This window comes from Scyliorhinus canicula, chromosome 1 (genome assembly GCF_902713615.1).
Source record: "Scyliorhinus canicula chromosome 1, sScyCan1.1, whole genome shotgun sequence".
Taxonomy (NCBI): Eukaryota; Metazoa; Chordata; class Chondrichthyes; order Carcharhiniformes; family Scyliorhinidae; genus Scyliorhinus; species Scyliorhinus canicula.
Genome location: NC_052146.1, coordinates 274,706,486 through 274,728,132, shown reverse-complemented (window position 1 = coordinate 274,728,132; position 21,647 = coordinate 274,706,486). Strand labels below are relative to the sequence as shown.

The following is a 21,647-nucleotide window of genomic DNA, read 5'->3' as shown; positions in this document are numbered from 1 at the left end:
CGGGAGTGCGGAGAATCTCGCCCACTGTCTTTAGCATATTACCTTTTCACTTGGGATCTGGATAAACAGACAAAGGAGAATTGCAAAAAAGCAAGGGGAAATCAACTTAGGTTGTCTTGTTCTTCTGCTTCATCAATAGATTAGCAAACATTTACAGGTTGTCTATTTAATCTTTTCAATTGAAAAGTACTAGTTATATGCAGCATTTTAAAAGAAGAGGAAAAGAGAAAGAATGACAGGAACTAGGAGAACATAAGCATAGTAAATGAGGGGAAGAGTGTGAAATAAATAATAGAAGGCTCTTCATCAGCAGAAGTAATACAGCATCTCGTTAACTTTATCTCTGTATTACTCAGTCCAATCTCACAGGTTTCATTAAATAAGCTGTGACGGCCTTTTCCACTGATCCAAATGATATTAAAGATCTCATGGTGCTCGTCAAAGAAAACAAGGGGTTATCATTGAATCTCCACAGTGCAGAAGGAGGGCATTCAGCCCATCAAGTCTGCACCGACCCTTGGAAAGAATACCCTACCCTGGCCCGAGCCTATCATCATAACCCAGTAGCCCCACCTAACATTTTGGACACTAAGTGGCAATTTAGCATGGCCAACGCACCTGATCTGCACCTTTGGATAATGTGCAAAAACCAGAGCACCTGGAGGAAAACCACGCAGACATGGGGAGAAAGTGCAAACTCCACACAGCCAGTCAGCTGAGGCCGAAATTGAACCCGGGTCCCTGGTGCTGTGAGGCAGCAATGCTAACCACTGTGCCACCGTGCCGCCCGTGATTTAGTTCTCCCAGTATATTAGGCAACATCTCTTCCTCAGTCTGAAAACAGTTTAATTATCATTCTCCTCATTGCCATTTGTGCCCAAAAATGCTAGTGTTGAACTGCCGTGGTATTTGCCAATACAAGAACAGTCAATGAACGTTAAATACAATTTGTGTGAACCATTTTGAGACATCATAATATGAGATTTTATATAATGTTATGATGTTATTTAATCTAGGGACCACCCAATTCTAGGTTCACTTTTAAAACATATAGATTCCCATCTCACGTTCTTTGGCAGATCAGTGGACAAACAAACTGCATTCAAAGAGCCATGCAGACCAGGAAGGTCTTGGGTTTGCCCCTAAGTTTGTCCGTGCTGCATTAGTTGAACTCGACACATGAGGCAGTAGAAATGTTCATAAACTACGGAAGGGGGCAATAGAAAATAACACGTCAACTAATCTTGCTCCTGATTGCCATCCAGCAGCTAGACAAAATGCATAACTGTAAACGTCAGTGGCAACATGATCTACTGGGCTACAAATACACTCCCTTCCCCACTCCGCTTGCTCCAAAAGATCTCCCCAGTCTCTATGTTCATGACTAGCCATGTGAATCATGTGCTCGAGGGCTGCTGGTATCCATGGGGCTGTACCCTAGGAACAGTCATCACCATTAAGAGAGGAGGAGGGGAAAGGATTTGGGGTATAGGGAGAAAAAATAAAGTCCTGCTCCTGCTCCATATCCAAACGTGAGGCAGCAGGCACAGAATTTGTGTTGGATAAGCGAAGCCAAATCAATTCCAAAATACTGAGAGGCTGATAGCGAGTTGTTCTTTCATTCTTTGTTATTAACAGGTCTCGTGATGTCAGCTACAATATTCCAGGCCCTTCAAGGGGCGACGTCAGGTCACATTCTTTCTAGAAAGAAGGCTTCCAACTCACTCTGACGCAAATTCAAATCCAAATCCCAAAGAAAATGCGCAAATTGACTGCACCATCCAATTCTCTAAAGTGTCTCTCGGACTCCTTCCCCTCACCCCTTCTTTATTTTTATTTGAGGCAAAATCTAAGTTGAAAGAGTCTTCCTTACCCGCTCTCCTTCTTGTAAATAGACCAGAGTAATGTCACCAGCTTTCTCAAAACATGAAATTATCTCTTCCTCTCGTTCAAACAGACGAACCCGTGAGGTAACAGATGAAGCCTGCCGCTCGAGAGACAAGCCTGAGAAATGAAAATGCTATTAATAGATTGTTCTGATTGAAGATGTCACATCTTTTCCTGAGCATGACTCATTATGAAAAATGAATGAGGAGTTCAAAGCTAAATATTTTTTATTGACAGAACATACCTTTACATAAAGTATTGGCTCCATTATTTAGTTCTCGTGTTAAATGTTGTGAGGCAGATTCCAAATAGTGCAGGATTCGCTTTGACCAGTGCAGGTGGCATTGTAAATTCTTATGGTGAAACTGGAGTAGTTTCTATTCATCCACAGGTAATCAAACATTTCATAATTTACTAAACACTTTCTAATGGACTCGGATTTCGGAGAAACGGCAATCAACATTGGATTGCTGCTCTGCTCAAACTTTATCCTGCCTTGACGTCGCTCTGCATTTCTTCCCAGTTCTTCCGTGTCCAGCTTTCCCTGAAACGTGGAGCACAGAGTCCATCCGGGAACTCTGCCAAAGCACTGTAGAGTCAGAAGGTAGGCATTTAGCTGCCAGATAGTGCTTAAAATGTGAATGTTCGTGAATGGATGATTGGCTGAATGAGGTTTTAAAATAAAGAGTTGGCAACCTGACCAACTTGGGGGGGGGGGGGGAAACAGCTGTAGCCAGGTCGGCCTGCCTGGAGTGCTGCGCACCCCCCTCACCTGGTCTGCTGTCAGGAGGCCACGTCCCAAGCGCCTTCGTGCTGGAGGCGGACTGGAAAATCAGTAAAATTAGCTACATGCCCCGAGCAGGTACTTCCTCCATCCCACCTCTGGAAAAAAATGGCCCGGGGGCAGGATAGAGCCGGGCAATCATTAAACTTTGTGCTCGCCCATCCGTACCTAAAACATCAGCCTCCTCGTGTACATTCAAATCTGAGCCAATTATTTGTTACTTATCTCAAATCTGACAACAGAAAACTAAAGAATTAAAGCAACAAGAATTGAATTAATCAAGGGAAAATGCTCGTTATATCAACACTGCAGTGTCTCGGGAACGGGGGAATAGCAATTCATTGTGCTGACTGTATACCATTACTGGGACAAGCCGTCTCAGGCCTCTGAATACTGAACACGAGAGGAAAGTTAGATGCTTTCTGCATTAACACTTTAAACCGAATGTTTCTACCCCCTTGCTAAAGTATAAGTGTTTTATTTAGTGTTTGTAATATCGTGCTCAGTAAACAAGATCAATAAAATCTCATCTCCCCTACCTACCTGATTTAGTGTCACTTTGACATTTGACTCAGATGTTCATACATTTAAATCTTACTTCAGAGTCGAATGCAATAACTCTGGTTGCACATCAGTGGGGTATTGAGGGAATAATGAACAATATTTATGCATAAAAATGGGCATAAAAGACTTCAAGACACTTTTTGAAAAAGTCCAAGGGGGTTTTGGTACATCAGATGTTAGCTTTGCATTAATGAGATAATGTGCGAGGCTTATGTTGGAAGGGAATTCAGTAACAGTGATCTGGCAGTCCGTTGAGCCTTCTGCCACATTAGCTATTTTAATCTATGCTCAAGACATTTGTCTGATCTCATTTACTTTGCTCTGGTTAGACTGAATCTAGAACACAGCCTCGGGTTTTGGTCGTAAAAAGAGACATTAAAGCACTGGAGGTAGTGAAGAGAGAAGCCACAAAATTGAGCCTCTGTGTCAGGAGTCTGAGTTTCAGGAAAGGCTGGATAGATTTTGACCCTGGAAAGGAGTTATCTGAGAAGTGACCAGAGAAAAGGTTAACACAGAATATTATGTTAACTTAAGCAAATGGGAGAAGAACCTGGAAACACAGGTTTAAATTAGCAAAAAACAATTTCAAGACCAATATCAAGATACTCTTCTTCACACAAAAGCAACCAACACGTAGGATAAACTTGCAGATAGAGCAAAGCAAGCAAAATCCTTGGAATCAAGCAAAACCCTTGTGTTTGAGGAATGTATTGAATCTTCAAATTCTCCAGATTCATGTCTTGCTTGGAGTTTATGATGTAGAATCTGATAAACTGATTTAGTGACTTGAAACTCCATTAGCTACCCACTATCCAAACAGACTCGGTATTATAATCTGTTAATTATTTCATTCATGAGAAGTCTCTAGATGTCAGAAACAATCCCTGACAAGTGGAGTGGACACTCAGTTGAATACACACCTTTGGCATCCTGTGTTAATTCAACATTGCTACAGTTACACTGCTCTTCCTTGCGGCATTTCTTTGCCTGGTTGATAGTCAAACTACAAAGCTGAAAAATAAACTTATTTTTATGAAGAACTTCTAGCTCACTGAGGAGGCTTAAGGACAATCGACATCCAACAAGTTGCTCTGAAAACTTTGCTCACATTTGCTGACAAATCGCACCACAGCGGCTGAGATAATCCACAACATTCTAAACAAAACCTACAACATTCTAAAATAAATCCAGTTCAGACTATTTACCAATGATAACGGATCGTTCAAAAAAATTCCAGGATCCAGATCTACACCTTTGCCAAAAACTATTCAGTTCTTCCTTGGACCATACTCTGTGCGGGATTCTCCCAGCCCGGGCCGGGCCGGAAAAGTCCCGCAACCAAACCACGCCGCTCCGCCGCCGGCACACGATTCTCCACGGAGCGGCGAATCGGCGCATTGGCGCCAGCGTGTTTGGCACGGTGCCGGGCGCGGGCCGACTCCAGATGGGCCGCCGATTCCCGGCCCAGGATGGGGGCCAATGGCCATCCACACCTGGTCGCAGCCGGCGGGAACTCTGTGCGCAAGGTCGGGGAGGCGGCCTGTGGGAGGAGGGGCCTCCGATGGGGACTGGCCCGCGATCGGGGCCCAACAATCGGCGGGCCGGCCCCTCATTCCCTGGGCCTATTTTCTTCCGCGCCGGCCCCTAAACTCCCGCGTCATGTTGCCTTGGGGCTGGCGCATGCGTGGGTTGGCGCCGGCACCACTGCGCATGCGCAGAACCCGCAGAGCACAGGTCACGCCAGGATGGGAGGCTGGAGCGGCGTGAATCGCCACAATCGGTACTCCTAGCTCCATTCATGCCGTCGTGAAACGCGACGGTGTTTCCGACGGTGTGGACACACTGCCGCCGAATGGGAAAATCCCGCCCCATCTGTATATCAAGTTTTGTTGAAATCTATCCATTAGGCTTTGAGTTTAGCGAATAATAAACAAGGGCAAAAACATTACCTCTGCCCACCTTCGGTGGCAGATATAATAAGAAACATGTTACACCATTGGCCTTTTATATTCTGCATTTTTGAAATACATAAATACAATGATAAACGATGGTATAGATATCTAGTTGACTGCAGCATGAAACATTTTCTGCGGCAACATTTTAGGTCTCCTGCGTTACCTGTAAGCTTGCAAATCATCTTGTTCAAAGTGACCTTTATGTCACAACAGTTTCCTAGCAATTGGAATCTACTATCTTGTGTGTAGTTTAATTTTTATATTTTCCTATGTGCATTTTATTGTGAATCAATATATTGTACTCAGGTGTATAAATACTTTGGTCTGCAGCTTCAACATTTATTTTCTGGCTTTGTTGCCTTCATAGAGGACTGCTTTAAAATTAATGATTAGTTTGGGGAGGCTCACAACAGGTGCAAAATACAATACAAGATAAATTCTTTTTTTTCAATTGAATACATTTTAGCCTCAGGGATGCAATGTAAATTTGCACACAGATTAACCTGTGTGTTAATGAAAGGGGAAAGACTGTGTAACAGTATACCACTGTGTGCCATAACTGCCTGCGCCTGGTGGGAAATGGAATTTTGCACATTCATTGAGTGTTCAGTTTGAAGATTTATTTTGAAATCGTCAGCGTCAGTTAACATTTCTGACTGAACCCTCCTCATAACCTAACCTGCCTCAATATTGAACACAGAAAATAGATTACTTTTTTTAAAAAGTTTACATTTACAAACTTTATTACTCATGACTCCCTCAGCATATCATGCATAGGGGAATGCTCTAAATAACCTAGCAGTCAATCTTCCACGAAGGGAATCAGAACCAAATATAGTCTTTAGCTAATGCAGGTTTAGACGGTGGGTGGATTATTGGACCAGAATGCGGAAACGTAAATCAGACCCCATTTTCAAGTCATAAACATGTTAGTCCCCTTGTGGTTATGGCACCCGAGTTTCAAAAATCAACAATTCAAATTCCATCATGGGTTCGGTTATTTCAATAAATCTCGTCATTTGTAAAGTAGCTCCAGAAAAACAATGAAAACTGCCAAATTGTCATCAAAGTTTAATCAGTTTATTAATGGAAGGAATCATGCTCTGGCTTCTTAAAAGGAAGGGTCTGTGTGTGGTGGATTTCCTTACATGTAAATAAGTGAAGTGTCATGCATATGCATTTGTGAACAACTAAGTATGTGCGTTGGGTGCCCACTAACATTTATAGATTGAGAGAGGAATTTGGGATCATTGAAGATTAATCACCAATGGTGTATATGCCGTTTGATAAAGCCATTGAGAAGATAAACAGGTTTTAGTAAAAGGATATAGAGACCTGGGAGAGGGATAGAACACCCAAACTAATACAGTCTAGGATTCTTCGGAATCAAGCCATACTTCAAGAGTTTCACTGGGTCAGATTTTGTAGTCAGCAATGAAAGAACAGCATTCACCATTCATTGTGCTGATGGTCACCCTGCCGTTTTTGTAACCATGATCTGAGTGACACAGAGATAGCTACTTCTATCTTGAATCCATCACAATGAGATGTTCACCTTTAAAATTTCCCCACAGTCAGACAATAGTCTCAGACCATGGTACACCCACCTTTCAGTCAGCTAGAATCCTGAGGAGCCCAGACATAAGAACTCGAATAGACAAGAGTTTCACTGATCTTTGGCAGGTTAAACTAACTCCTAAATGCTATGGTATTACAACCACTGAAAAACACCAGATATATTTCTGCTGCATGGATGGATTTTGGCTTGCAGATCAGAAATTCCAGATGCTGTTAATCCCCTTTAAAATCAGATGAAATAAAATTATGAGAAGCAAAGATTGAACAAAACAAATTCAATACAATCCACAAATGCCAATTTTTGAGGAAAACGCACCTAATTACTGATTGGTTTCTTCTTTGATATAAAACAGATGGGTTGACACAGTAAATTTACCTTCTGCAGACTGTGCTTTGAAGTAAGAGTTAGGGCTCCACCTTGTGGTGGAGATCATTTAAAAATAAAATGATTGGAGCAACAATCTGATTAAGGCCATTTTCAAAACATTGACCTATTTTATGTCTTCATTGAGGCTGTATAATTCCATCACTTTGTGTTTTTGTTAATTAAGTATTAGCCTCTATATGAAAACAAATGGTATGACCACTCATTTGCACCAGCAATAAAATTTTGCCCAGTTTTGGATAAGACAGTCCAGCTTTTGAGTAAGTCATCTGGAAATTAGATAACGAATATCTATTTCTTTTTAAAACACCACAGGACACTTAACCCAAGAGAATATTTGATGCCGACCTGAAATTTGAAATACAAACAAACAGGCAGAAGTTGTAAATCTTGATCAGGAAGTGATTACTTTTCCCAACATGCCAATTATTCTACAGTTTAGCAAATCAAGCAATTTTGGCAATGTAATTACAGCAGAGGCATTTGATGCATAATGTATACATACCATTTCAAGACCCCTCCTCATCGCTGTGCTCTCATTGACGAAGCAAGCTGGACATGCTGAAAAAGGGCAGATAGCAGTGGACAGATAGCAAGATTAAGCAACATTTATAACCAAAATCAACAAGAGGATTTTATTGTTTGCAAGAACAGTGTGAAATTTTGAAGCAAAGAAAATTGTACAATTTTCCACCTGTGGGCATAAAATGATTGTTTAAATGGAATGGCTGCTGATAATGAGTAGTGGGTGCTTGCCAGTGATTACATGCAGAACAAGCTAAAAAGGAAAAAGCTTCAGGTGTCAGAGGTGTTGTTTTAATTTTAAAAATGCAACAACATGTGCTCTTTAATCATTCAAAAGCTGCAATTGTATTTAATAATGCTTATATACACAGCAAGAGGATTAACACGACTCCAAAACCCTAATCGCCATGAAGTAGTGGAAAGTGCATACAGCTGTTCAAAATATTCAAGTGAAAGTGTTGGGTACGATGTCGCACACAAAAGGGCATGTGGCCCGGCCAGTAGGTGCCGGGAGAAGCCTCCCGCAGGTTTCCCAGCAGCCAATACCCCTCACGGGATCTACCCAGATCTCGCAAGGCGTCATGATCAGGATCCCACCCACAATGGGCATGACCAAGACTCGCTCACCCAAGTCAGTTTTAAACACGCTTGCGCCTGCTCACCAGAGATCTACCGGGCTCCACCATATAACGGCCTCACCAGGATTCCCCAGCCGGGCACCGATCAGTACTGGTCCATCGGAGGCCCCTGGGTGGTCATGGGCAGGGCTGGGTGGCCCTCCTACTGGAACACGGGCATCTTGGCACTGCCATCTGAGCACTGCGATGGGTGGGGTCTTGGAGAGGGAAGGCCCAAAAGGGGGCATAGGAAGGCCTGAAAAGGGGGGCTCTGGGCAACCCCATAGCGAGGTGTCATCACTTGAGGAGTGGGGGTTGGGGTCATGTCCATGTGTGTGGTGGGTGACAATGCCCATGGTTAGGGGTTGTGGACAACCCACAAGCCCTCTTAGAGATTGGGGCACCCTTTCAAAATGATCGTCCAATCTCAGAGGGCCAGCAAGTTCAGCTCCCCAGTGATGAAAATAATTCAAAGTGTGGGCTTCACCAGGGAGGAACTTCCCAGGGCCCAAAAAAATGACTAAATGTGGTTAGATAGTGGTGGGGATCTTGCTGACAGAGTCAGCGGGAAACCCCAGAAAAACCCACCACAAATGACACCTAAAAGCTTTTCCGTGAGATTACGCCCATTTCTTTCCTCATGTAGGTGCATAGTTTAGATTATCTGACAAGTAAAAGAATCATACTTCAATTTATAAATACAATAAAATTTGCTTTGTGATATCAATTCATTTGAAATCTTCATAATGCAACATCAAAAGCTCAAGAGATCACACAGTGAACAATTAAATCAGCATCTTAAATACCTTGGGCAGTTGAAAATACTGATTTACCCATTAGCAATGTACACCCTATCAAATGCACAAGTTAATGTACATTACTTTCATTATTTTCATTACGTACACATAATCCAAGCATAAAATTGACAGTTGTTTATATTTCAACTGACTTTTCATTGGTAATTGCATTAGGAAAACATTTGAGAAGCCATTTTCCCCATAAGCGCCTGAAATTATCACAAATTATCAAATTGTGTTGTTATATGGATTTAAATCTAGCTGAGAGAGGCAAAAGAAGCAATGATAATAATATTTTTTATTAGTGTCCCAAGTAGGCTTACATTAACACTGCAATGAAGTTACTGTGAAAATTCCCTAGTCGCCACACTCCAGCGCCTGTTCGGGTACACTGAGGGAGAATTCCGAATGTCCAATTCACCTAAAAAGCACGTTTTTCGGGACTTTAGGGAAGAAACCGGAGCACCCGGAGGAAACCCACGCAGACACGGGGAGAACGTGCAGACTCCACAGAGACAGTGACCCAAGCCAGAAATCGAACCCAGGTCCCTGGCGCAGTGAAGCAACAGGTTTTGCAATTTCCTCAGCATTGATATATATAATTGTATTCATAATAATGATAATCTTTATTAGTGCCACAAGTAGGTTTGCATTAACACGGCAATTAATTTACTGTATTAGGCATCAATTCAAATAAATCAAAGGGTCTCATTCACCTGCATCATTGTTCGAACATATTAAACTTGAATTCTCACACCGTAATTTGAAGCACATATTTAAACTGTCTGTTGGCTGAAGGGTAAAGCTTGAAGTATAGGATTTGATCAAGCAGAGTGGGAGGAGGCTTGTGTGGATCAGACACCTAGGAATAGATCAATTGGGCAGAACTGGGCTGTTATTCTAAGTGTGATCACTGTAAGATAAACTTTAATGCCATTATTTTTTAAATTTTTCCAATTAAGTGGCAATTTAGCATGGCCAATCCACCCACCCTGCCCATCTTTGGGCTGTGGGGGTGAAACCTACGCAGACACGGGGAGAATGTGCAAACTCCACATTGACAGTGACCCAGAGCCGGAATCGATACTGTAGTGTCATTTTAGTTCATTATGATTTAGTGTTTCGATCAGTTGGGATCAATTTTGAAAGAATCCAGAATGATCAGATATTCAAGGGCTTAAAATATAATAATGGAAGCTTCAGCAATGAAATAGGAAATTGGAAAGGATGGCATATGCATCAGCAAATACTAATAATTTTTTTATGAACTGTGTCTTTATGAATGTGGATCAGCACTTCCTGGATAAAATGTAAATGATAAGCACTTCAAAAGATGATTTGGACTTATAGAATCATACAATTTTACAGAAGGGAGGGAGGTCATTCACCTGTACTTTCCTCTCCATAGTCCTCAAATATATCATCGCCTCCCAAAACTCCATGTTTGAATCGCTCCAATTAGGGTTCCGCCCTGCCACAGTCCCAAAACAGTTCTTATCAAAGTCAGCAACAAGCGTAAATTTTCCCCCTCGCTCTTCTCGACCTGTCTCCAGCCTTTGACATGGTTGACCACGCCATCCTCTTCCAACGCTTTTCCACAACCATCCAGCTGGGTAGCACTGCTCTTGCTTGTACAATTGTTAGCTATCTAGTCACAGTTCAAGATACCACTTACAATGGCTTCCATTGGGGGACTGCTCCCCCACTATTACCTCCAGTGCCCCCCAAAGATCTATCCTCTGGCCCACTCCTTTTTTGCATCTACATGGTGCCCCTCGGCAACATCAGCAGAAAGCATGGTGTTAGTTTTCACATGTATGCTGATGACAGCTCTACCTTACTCCCATCTCTTTCAACTTCTCCACTGCGATTTTGAAATGTATTTTATTCCAAACATGTATTTTAAAAAAGCAGCATATACAAAAAACGCTCCAAATTCTCAGTCCCCAGTTTGTACAATTTTTTTCCCCATTTTACCCCTCCCCCTTCTCCCCTCACCACGATGAACAGTTTCTCAACGATCGTCATGAACACGCCATGTCTCGAAGCCCTCCACTGACGCCCTCAACTCAAATTTAATATTTTCCAACCGGAGAAAGTTGTATAAGCTCCCCAGCCAGGCCGCCACCCTGGCGGCGCATCCGACCTCCTATTTAGCAAGCTCCTTTACTGGGCAATTAGAGATGTGAAGGCCAAAACATCGACCCCCTTCCACTCCAGCAGTTCTAGCACTTCCAATACGTTAAAGATCTCCACCATTGGGTCTGGCCTGACCTCTGCCCCCACAATCTTAGATAACGTCCCAAAAACCGCTTCCTAGTATCTCTCCAGCTTCTTGCCATCCCAGTACATGTACGCATGTTTCACCGGCTCTCGCCCACACTTCTCGCAATCATCGGCCACCCCTTGGAAGATCCCACTCATCCTCACCCGGGTCCGATGTACCCATGTACCCTGTGTCCCACCTTGAACTGAATCAAGCTCATCATCGCACAAGGGGAGGTCACATTTACCCTTTGCATCGCCTCGCATCCCCAGACTGTCTTCCCCCCAACTCTTCCCCTCATTTGTTCTTGATCCTCACCACCTGCGTACCCCCCTCCCCCAACCACCCATGTATATCCCCAATCCTACCATCTCCTAACTCATCCGGGAGCAGCAATTGCTTCAATAAGGTGACTCCGGCAACCTCCACTCCTGTAGCGCAACCTGCATATATCTAAATTCATTCCCCTCGGCAGCCCAAACCTCTCCCGCAACGTCTCCAGATCTGCAAACCTCCCTTCCAAGTACAAGTCCCTCACCCTCACCAGTCCCGCCGGTCTCCACTTCCCATACATCCCATCCATCTCCCCTGACTTAAACCTGTTGGGCGAGATAAAGGCTGCCGTGGGACAGGCCATGACCCACGGCAGCCTTCACGGCCACTTCCGGGGCCGATTCTCCCCCCCGGGCGGGGCTAGGAGCGCGGTCCCATGCGTCACGGCGGCGCGGCCTTGACGACGGTCAAGGCCCGGGCGCTCGGCCAACCAACCTCGGAGAATCGCCGCTCGCCGTTGGCGTGGGTCGGGCTTGGGGGGGGGGGGGGGAATAGCGGGAGGGCGTGAAAAATGTCGGGAGGCCCTCCCGCTATTCTCCCACCCGGCGTGGGGGGCGGAGAATCGCGCCCGTGGTTCCTGCACAGCGATGTCAACACCGACGTTATGGGGAGAAGGCACGAGAATGGAGATGAGAAAATATCAGCCATGATTGAATGGCAGAGCAGACTCGATGGGCCGAGTGGCCGAATTATGCTCCTATGTCTTATAGTCTTATCCTCCCCAACTTAATGTGTATCTGCAACTGATTCCACATCCTGACCGTCGACTGTACCACCGGGCTCCTCGTATACTTCCCTGGAGTTAGTGACACCTTGGCCCTCAGACTGGAAATTCCACAGGATTCCTCCTCCATCTTTACCTCCGGCACCCGCCCCCTGGTGGAGTCATAGCCACATTTAACAGGTTCCTGATGTTTCTAGAGAACTGCCTGCCCTTTACAAAACTTGTTTGATCCTCAGTAACGACACATGGAACATATGACACACAGTGCAGAAGGAGTCCATTCGGCCCATCGAGTCTGCACCGACCCACTTAAGTCCTCACTTCCACCCTATCCCCATAACCCAATAACCCCTCCTAACCTTTTTGGTCACTAAGGGCAATTTATCATGGCCAATCCACCTAACCTGAACGTCTTTGGACTGTGGGAGGAAACCGGAGCACCCAGAGGAAACCCACGCAGACACGGGGAGAACGTGCAGACTCCACAAGACAGTGACCCAGCGGAGAATTGAACCTGGGACCCTGGCGCTGTGAAGCCACAGTGCTATCCACTTGTGCTACCGTGAGACCTAGCACACATCCCTCCATCCTCCCCGCCACTAACTTAGGCAGCACTTCCACGACTGTGTTAAACAACAAAATGAGCCTATGCGACCCACAGTCCAAATGGATCCTTCCCCTTCTTTGGGATTAGAGTGATTGATGCCTGCTTCAGTGCCTCTGGCAGCTCCCCCTTCTCCAACACCTCACTAAACATCCCCAACAAATGCAGTGCCAACTCTGCCGCAAACGCCTTATACTACTCCGGTCCTGGGGCCTTCCCTGGCTTCATTCCCCGAATGCTGTCAATCACCTCCCTCATCCCCAGTGGCTCCTTCAACACCTGCCTCCTCTCTTCCTCCAACCATGGAAACTCCAGCTCATCTAAAAACCGTCCCATATCCCCTTCCTCTACACCCAGCTCAGCCCTGTACAGCTTCTCATAGTACCTCCTGGGCACGTCATTTATCCTCCCCGGCTCTGGCACTACCTCACCCTTCTCTGTTTGTCCCCTGAAAATTTCCCTGGATGGAGCCTGCCTCCACAGCTCGTGGGTCAGCATACAGCCCACCTTCTCTCCATATTCATATTGCACACCCCTCACCCTCCCCATCGTCAACCTATCAAACTGCCCCTGCAACCTCTTTCTTTCCGCCAACAGCACTTCAGTGGGAACCCAGAGTATCTCCTATCCACCGTGACTATCTTGCCCAGCAACCGTCCATGCTCTTTGCTCCTCCTCCTGTCCCTGTGCGCCTTGAAAGGGATAATCTCCCCTCGGACCACCGCCTTCAACGCCGCCCAGACATGGCCGTCGACACATCTCCGTTCTGATCCCTAATCACCGACCTAACTTTTTACAAAATTCCTTATCTGCCAAAAGACTCGAATCCAGCCTCCATCCCGGCCTCTGCACTTACCTCCAGCCAATTCAGCGCATGATCCAAAATCACCATTGCCGCATACTCCACCCCACATTACCTCACCTTGCCTCGGACCTTCTGCTGTTGAATCCCTCACCCCTGCCTTGACATTAATTATTTTAATGCACTCTTGGCTGGTCTCCCACATTCTGCCTTCTGGAAATTTGAGGCCACCCAAAACCTTGCTGCCCGTGTTCTAACTCACACCATCCTGTTCATTTATTACTCCTGTGCTCCCTGACTTACATTGGCTCCCGGTCTAGCAAATTCTTGATTTTAAAATACTCATCTTTGTTTTCAAATCCTTCCATGGCCACACCCCTCCCTTTCTTTGTAACCTCCCTTCAGCCCCACAACCCTCTGAGGTACTTGTGCACGTCGAATGCTGGCTCTTGAGCATCAGCGATCATTTTGCTTTATAATTTTAGAGTACCCAATTTTTATTTTCTCCAATTAAGGGGCAATTTAGCTTGGCCAATCCACCTACCCTGCGCATCTTTGGGTTGTGGGGGTGAAGTCCGTGCAGACACGGGGAGAATGTGCAAACTCCACACAGAGAGTGACCCAGGGCCAGGATTCGATTTTGAGACCCCAGCGCCAAAGGCAGCAGTGCTAACCACTGTGCCAGTGCCGCCCTGTATCAGCGATTTTTTATACACGCCACAATTGGTGGTTGTGCCTTCAATTGTCTGGACCGTAAGCTCCTGAATTCTCACCTTATCTCTCCTGCCTCCTTAAGTCACTCCACAAAACCTACCACTTTGATCTGGCTTCTGGTCAACTACCTTACATTCTCCTTCTATCACTCAATGTCATATTTTTTTAAATATTGCTCCTGTGAAGTGCCTTGCGATGTTTTATTACATTAAAGCCTTTGCAAATCTGTGGTTGTAGACCATGGCTGGGATTCACCGACATCGCGGCCAGGTGTTGACGCCAGCGTCAAATCTGGCACAAGCGACGCCGGCGGCAATGGGCCTCCAGGCCCAGTAATTCTCCTCTTCTTTGGGGGCTAGAATGGCGCCAGAGTGCTGTGTGTTGCTCCGGCGCCGAAAGCAAGCCCTACACGGCCAGCGTGGGTCCGTGCATGCATGCCACGGCCGTCTCCGCGCCGGCGCATGCGCATGGTTCCGTATCTGCGCCAGCCCCTGGGCAACAAGGCGGAGCCCTACAGAGGCCCGGCATGGTGCAACATAAGGCCCACGCCCCCCCCCCCCCTCCCCCCCGGGAATGAGAGCACCTGCCGATCAGTCGCCCCCAATTGTGGGCCTTGCCATGATGGAGGCCTCCCCCAGGAGTCGGATCTCTCCCTCTCTCTCCTCTCCCCCCCCCCCCCCCCACCCCCCCAACCAGGACGGCCCCCACAGCCAGAACGCCGAGGTCCCTGCAGGTGGGACCATATGTAAACCATGCCGGCGGGACTCAGCGGATACTTGGTCCATCGAGCGCGGAGAATCGCCTCGGGAGCCGCTTTCAACGGCCCCCAACAGGCGCCGCTCCGACCCGGCGCGGACTCGGAGAATGCCGGCCCATGCCTTTATAAAGATGGGACAGGCCAACATACAAATCGGCAGAACACCTTCTCTCACTTTCTCACTTTCTCTCTTCCAAGGAACTCAATCCTACCCTTTGTTTGCTGCCCCCTCAACCATCTTTGTCTATGAAGACATATTCACTGCCTTGCTGCATTCCCCTAACAATGGGTCCACTTATGGGTCTTACATTGCTTAATAGTTTCCTCCCATATTCTGGACCAACAACTTAAGTAAAATTAACTGGCCTACAATTGTCCAACGTTCAGTCCCCTGGGAAGTTATTGTTATCAAGGCTGTTGCTACTGCTTCTGAAATTTTCCGTAGAATGCAACAGTTTAAAACATCGGTTTGATTGATTTATCGAACTAAGATTGAGTAACTCATTCAGTATCAGCTCAATTTGAAAAAATAGCCTCCACAAACTTGAACGTATCTATCTCTTGCTGGTGATTTTACAATGTCAATATGCACTTGAAAATTGAGAGAAAGGCCAATATTTAATTGAGGCAATGGGAACCCTGCATCGCCTCTTTTGGGGAAGGCCTGCCACATTGGCACTGAAGTGGCCAGCAGTGGGCCTTGCCCAGGATTAAAGAAGCTGGGGTCAGAAATAACTGAGGGACCCAGGCCCTAGGTGAGTGAGGCCGGGACAGGGATTGTTTTTTTTTAATTTAGAATGCGCAATTCTTTTTTTTCCCCAAGGGGCAATTTAGCGTGGCCAGTCCACCTACCCCACGCAACTTTTTGGGTTGTGGGGGTGAGACCCACACAGACACAGGAAGAATGTGCAAACTCCACACGGACAGTGACCCGGGGCCGGGATCGAACCCGGGTCCTCGGCGCCGTGAGGCAGCAGTGCTAACCAGTGCGCCACCTTGCTGCCCATAGGGATAGGTTTTAAATGAGTTAATATCTCGCCCCATGTCTCACTTTGTGACCATTCCACACTGCACAGCTTGCAAGAATTGTGTGAAGTCAGGGAAATTTCATGAATGAATTTGAGTGCTTTAGAAACTTTGGGAGATTGATACATTTAACAAAACCTCACTTATTTAGCTAAGTCTGAGGCAGTCGGCAGAACCCAGGAAAAATATTCAACTCCACGTAAAGGAAATGAGGGGCGAAATTCTCCGACCCCACGCAGGGTCGGAGAATCGGCCGGCAGCGGCGTTAATCCCGCTCCCGCAGGGTTTTTAATTCTCTGATCGGCCAAAAACCGGCGCTGTGCAAATCCCACCGGCAGCCTCTGAAAACAGCTGGCGCCGGCGGGATTTCATTATATTTTTGTTTCCACAAATCTCCGGCCCGGATGGGTGGCCACGTCGGCGAAAATCACAGTTGCTTTAAAACGGCGTCAACCATCATCAATGGTCCGGGGGGGGGGGGTTGCGGCATGGGGGGGGTTGCGGCATCGGGGGGGGGGGGTTTGGGGGCAGCGGCGTGCAGAGAGGGGGGGCGACGGATGCCCGGGCCAACGCACCGTCGCCCCCCCCCTCTGTACGCCGGGTCCCCCCCCCTCACAACGCCGGGTCCCCCCCCCCTCTCAACGCCGGGTCCCCCCCCCTCTCAACGCCGGGTCCCCCCCCCCCCTCAACGCCGGTACCCACACCCCGTCCCCCTCCCTCTGAAGGCCGGTACCCACACACACCCCCCTCTCTCCTCCTCCCCCCCTTCCTTCCTCCTCCCCCCTTCCTTCCTCCTCCCCCCCTTCCTTCCTCCTCCCCCCTTCCTTCCTCCCCCCCTCCTTCCTCCTCCCCCCTTCCTTCCTCCTCCCCCCCTTCCTTCCTCCGTTAGTGGGGGGGGGGTGCGGCGTTAGTGGGGGGGGTGCGGCTTTGGAGTGGGGTAGGGGTGGTGAAGGGGGTAGGGGTGGTGAGGGGAAGGGGTTGGGGTAGGGGCAGCGGCGTGCAGAGGGGGGGTGAAGGTGCGTTGGCCCTGGGCATCTGTCGCCCCCCTCCTCTGCACGCCGCTGCCCCTACCCCAACCCCCCCCTCACCACCCCTACCCCCTTCACCACCCCTACCCCCCTCCAACGCCGCCCCCCCTCCAACGCCGCCCCCCCTCTCTCAACTCAACCCCGCAACCCCCCCTCTCAACTCAACGCCGCAAACCCCCCCCCCTCAACCCAACGCCGCAAACCCCCCCCCTCAACTCAACGCCGCAAACCCCCCCCCCTCTCCTCTCAACTCAACGCCGCAAACCCCCCGCCAGGTCTGTCTCTCTCCTCCTCCCCCCCCCCCCCCAATGCCGGGTCTGTCTCTCTCCTCCCCCCCCCCCAAATGCCGGGTCTGTCTCTCTCCTCCCCCCCCCCCCCCCAAAATGCCGGTATGTCTCTCTCCCCCCCCCCCCCCCCTAAAATGCCGGTCTGTCTCTCCTCCTCCCCCCCCCCCCCCCCCCCAAATGTCGGTCTGTCTCTCTCCTCCTCCCCTCCTCCCCCCCCCCCCAAAATGCCGGTCTGTCTCTCTCCTCCTCCCCCCCCCAAAAGCCGGGTCAGTCTCTCTCCTTCTCCCCCCCCCCCCCCCAAATGGCGGTCTGTCTCTCTCCTCCTCCTCTCCCCCTCCCAAACGCCGGGCTGTCTCTCTCCTCCTCCTCCCCCCCCCCCCCCCCCCCCCCCCCCCCCCCCCCCCCAAAACGCCGGGTCTCACCACTTCCGCAGCTGGTGAAACTGACGCGTATCGCGTCAGTCCGCTGCTGGCCCCTCCGGGAACTGAGAATAGCCGCCTAAAAGAAGGCCCCCACGCCGGAGTCATCTACACCAATTTTGCTCGCCGGAAATCGGCGTTACGACGGTCTGCAGAGAATTTCGCCCGAGGTGAGCAATACAAGTAGCAACAAGAAACTAAACAATCAAGAAGGCAACAGGAACAAGAACAGAATAACAGCCGATTTATCCATTAAACTCATATAAATGTAATCTTTTGCATTTTTTTATTCCCTGATTCTCTAGGCAGCATTCCTGATTAATCCAGGGTCACGTATGCCCTGATTTTCATACAAGGCAGGGTGAGGAGGCAGGTTCCTAATCTATCAGCCATAAGAGGGAAAACCCCATGCTGTGGACATTATTATGAACCAAGCACTCGCCACCAGCCCCAATTTATACCTTCAGACACTTAATTCTCTTTACAAAATATGTTTGGCGCAATCATTGAAATATCTGCTCCCCACTGCATGGCAATAGTGGTAGTAGTACAATTTAAGTATCAGTAAGTGGTGCAAATTCTGAAAATATGGAATAGAGTATCTTACATTGCCCTACAACAGCTGGTGAAATGACACACACACACCAACTGGAACTGGAACATTAGCCTCACCCCAGCTACGTCCAGGTAGGAGTCTGTGGCGAGCAAAGTACTCTTTGAATCCAATCCATCCTGCAGGCAAACACATACTGTGATGTAAGAGGAAATGATTTAGAGTTCAAGGTAAGCATTGTCATTACCAAGAAATCCACTTATGTAAGTAGTACTTATAGTGCAGCCAGGGGTAACCAGTGGTCTGCCTCCTGCTGACCACAGTAGCCTTTAATAGACCTGCTGCTTGATGGGTTTCAATTTGTGGTGTGCTCAGCAGTATAATGTTTACACTACTGAAATACAGTGCTTTCCTTCTCTTGCGGACATCGAAGCTCAGAATCGTCCCCTCCCTCTTGTAAAGCGATACGTACTACAAAATTAAAAGCTAATTTTGTTTTTGAGAGAATTGGCATATCGGGAAGGAGGAATCACAATGTACAGAAAGCCTAGGCACAACGTCCCTTCACTCTGTACTGCAACATGTTGGTAACATTCTAGTACATCCCTCAACAAGGCGCTACTCTTGTCACATAAAGAGCGCACATCTTTTCCCTCAGAGACATGAAATTTGTGCATGGGAAGGTAGGAATTGTCATTTTTATATTGGTTCACTGGAAACTACCATTGTTATTCATTCTCGGCAAACTTACACAAAGCACAATGGACGACATGTACTATTTTTGCCCTGCTTTGCAGAGAAACAGCAAAAATATAATTTTACTTCTATGTGACATATCAGTGCTGTGACTGAAGGTACAACATTCACAACTAATCCAAAAACTATACAATTTTTAACTTAACGCTTTAAAAGCTTCAATAGTATCATTACACTTAATAATTTGCCATGGAAGAATTCTACATGTCCCCAATGACAGCCGTGCAGATTTCCCATGTCCACAATGCTTTCAAATCAAAAGGATAGGCTTGGGTTGTTTTCGCTGGAGCAGAGAGGACTGAGGGGAGACCTGACAGAGGTTTATAAGATTATGAGGGGCATTGACAGGGTGGATAGCGATTAGCTGTTCCCCTTAGTTGAAAGATCGGTTACGAGGGGACACAAGTGCAAGGTGAGGGATGGGAGGTTCAGGGGGGATTTGAGGAAATACTTTTTACCCAGCTTGTCTCACTCTAATAAGCGTTCCCGAGATCTACCTAAGGCGTAGGATCTAGCTCCCTGGCCTTAGAGACGTCGGGCGGGCGCCGTTCAGTGCTGGTCTCCACAAATTGGCACCACACAGAGCGGCACTTGTGAGGATCCTCCAGGTAATTGGAGGCCCCTTGGCAAGTGGTACCCTGGCACTGCTGGTGCCACCTTGGAATTCTGTCAGCGCCACCTGTGTGCCTGCCGCCAAGGTGCCCAAGTGGCACTGTCAGCTGGCAGAGGCACTGCTAGAGTTCCAACCTGGCTCATTTCACGCAGCCGTGATCGGACTGTGGGGTTCCGGGGACCCCCTTATAGTGCGTTGGAGTTTGGAGATCGCGTCAGGGACTCAAGAGATCGCGACATCATTTAAATGGCATCCCAACCTCTTGCCATACCTAGAGTTCCAGCAAGCTGAGCTCCTCGGTGCAGAAGGGGGCGAAGTGCAGCCTCAGCGGGGAGTTCCCCGCTCAGGCCCCCGATCTACCCGGATGGACGTTAGATAACGCGGTGTTTCTCATCGCTTGTCTAATCTTGCCCGCTACGGGACTATGTCTCCATTAGGGTAGATTGCGCCCTTAGTCATTTTGTTGGGCCCTGGGGAGTTTCTCACCGGTTTAGTCAACACTTAGAATTAATTTCATCACTGTGGAGCTGAACTTGCTGCGTTGGCTAGACCGGCTCCCCAGAGATTGGGCCACCATTTTGAAAGGATGCTCTGATTTCTAAGTGAGCTTATGTGTCCCACATGCCCCCCCATGCATGGGCAATGTCACCCCCCATACATATGGCCATTACCCCACAACCCCCAAATGATAACACACCATTATAGAGTCCCTGGGCTCCTCCTCTCTTCAAGTCCCCCACTCGTTGGGCCCCCTACCCAACCTCCCAAGGCCCCGTCTTACCTGGACTGCACCTCCCCACCCTTCATACCCTCCCCGCCCTCCTTTCATGGGCATGGCCCCCCTCAGTCCTTGCCCCTTGGAAGTGCTACCCGCGCACTTTTGTGCTGCCACTTTGGCAATGCTCCTGCTGGTTTTGCAGTGCCACCTTGGCAGTGCCAGGGTACCAGCCTGGCAGTGCCACAGTATCCATGTTCCAAGGAGAGGGACAGGGAGCCACCTTGCAGTGTCCCTGACCACCTAGGGGCTTTCGCTGGCCCGAGAGACCATCCGGGTGCTGTTCTGCCTGATCCACGATTGTGTGGACCAGTCCAGAATGGCGCCCAGCTGGGGCCTCCCTGGGTGAGCTCGCCGAAGTAGGATTAAACCGACTTAAGTGAGCACGGTTTGGTCATGCCCATTCTGGGCGGGATACTGATCTCGACGCCTCACGAGATCTGGGTAGATCTCGCGAGACGTCGTGGCTGCCAGGAAGCCATGGGAGGTCTTCATCTGGCATCGACAGGCTGTGCCGCACACCTGATCAAGTGTGACATGGCCGACAGATCGCACCCTACACGTCTCATTTGATAAGTTCAAAATAGCCCAAGTTCTTATCTGTCAATGCTTCCTCCTCCATCAATGGACTGCTGTTGTTGACTCCACAAAAAAGCAGCCAGTGGTGGCATTAATTAATGTTTATTAACTACACACTGTTACCACCCTCCCCAGGGGATCCCCGCCTTGCAGTGGCTGGCTGGCACCCAGGTGGCACTGCCAGTGTGGCAGGCTAGCAGTGCCAATGTACCCAGGTGACACCAGCAGTGTTCAGGTACCACTCAGGTGAGAGTGGAAGCACCTATGAGCTTCTGTTCCGTGGGAAGCCCCCGCAAGAGCTGTTCCGTCTGGTCCCCGC

General features: G+C 48.2%; 1 protein-coding gene across 1 annotated transcript in view; it reads right to left on the bottom strand.

The window, feature by feature from the left end:
• Positions 1-21,647, bottom strand: part of LOC119974606 (tetratricopeptide repeat protein 7A-like) — a 451,074-nt gene that overhangs the window by 390,640 nt on the left and 38,787 nt on the right. Inside the window, exon 4 of the mRNA XM_038813643.1 lies at positions 1,874-2,004. Within this exon, the coding sequence (XP_038669571.1) occupies positions 1,874-2,004 (131 nt within the window). The remainder of the gene's footprint in view (positions 1-1,873; positions 2,005-21,647) is intronic.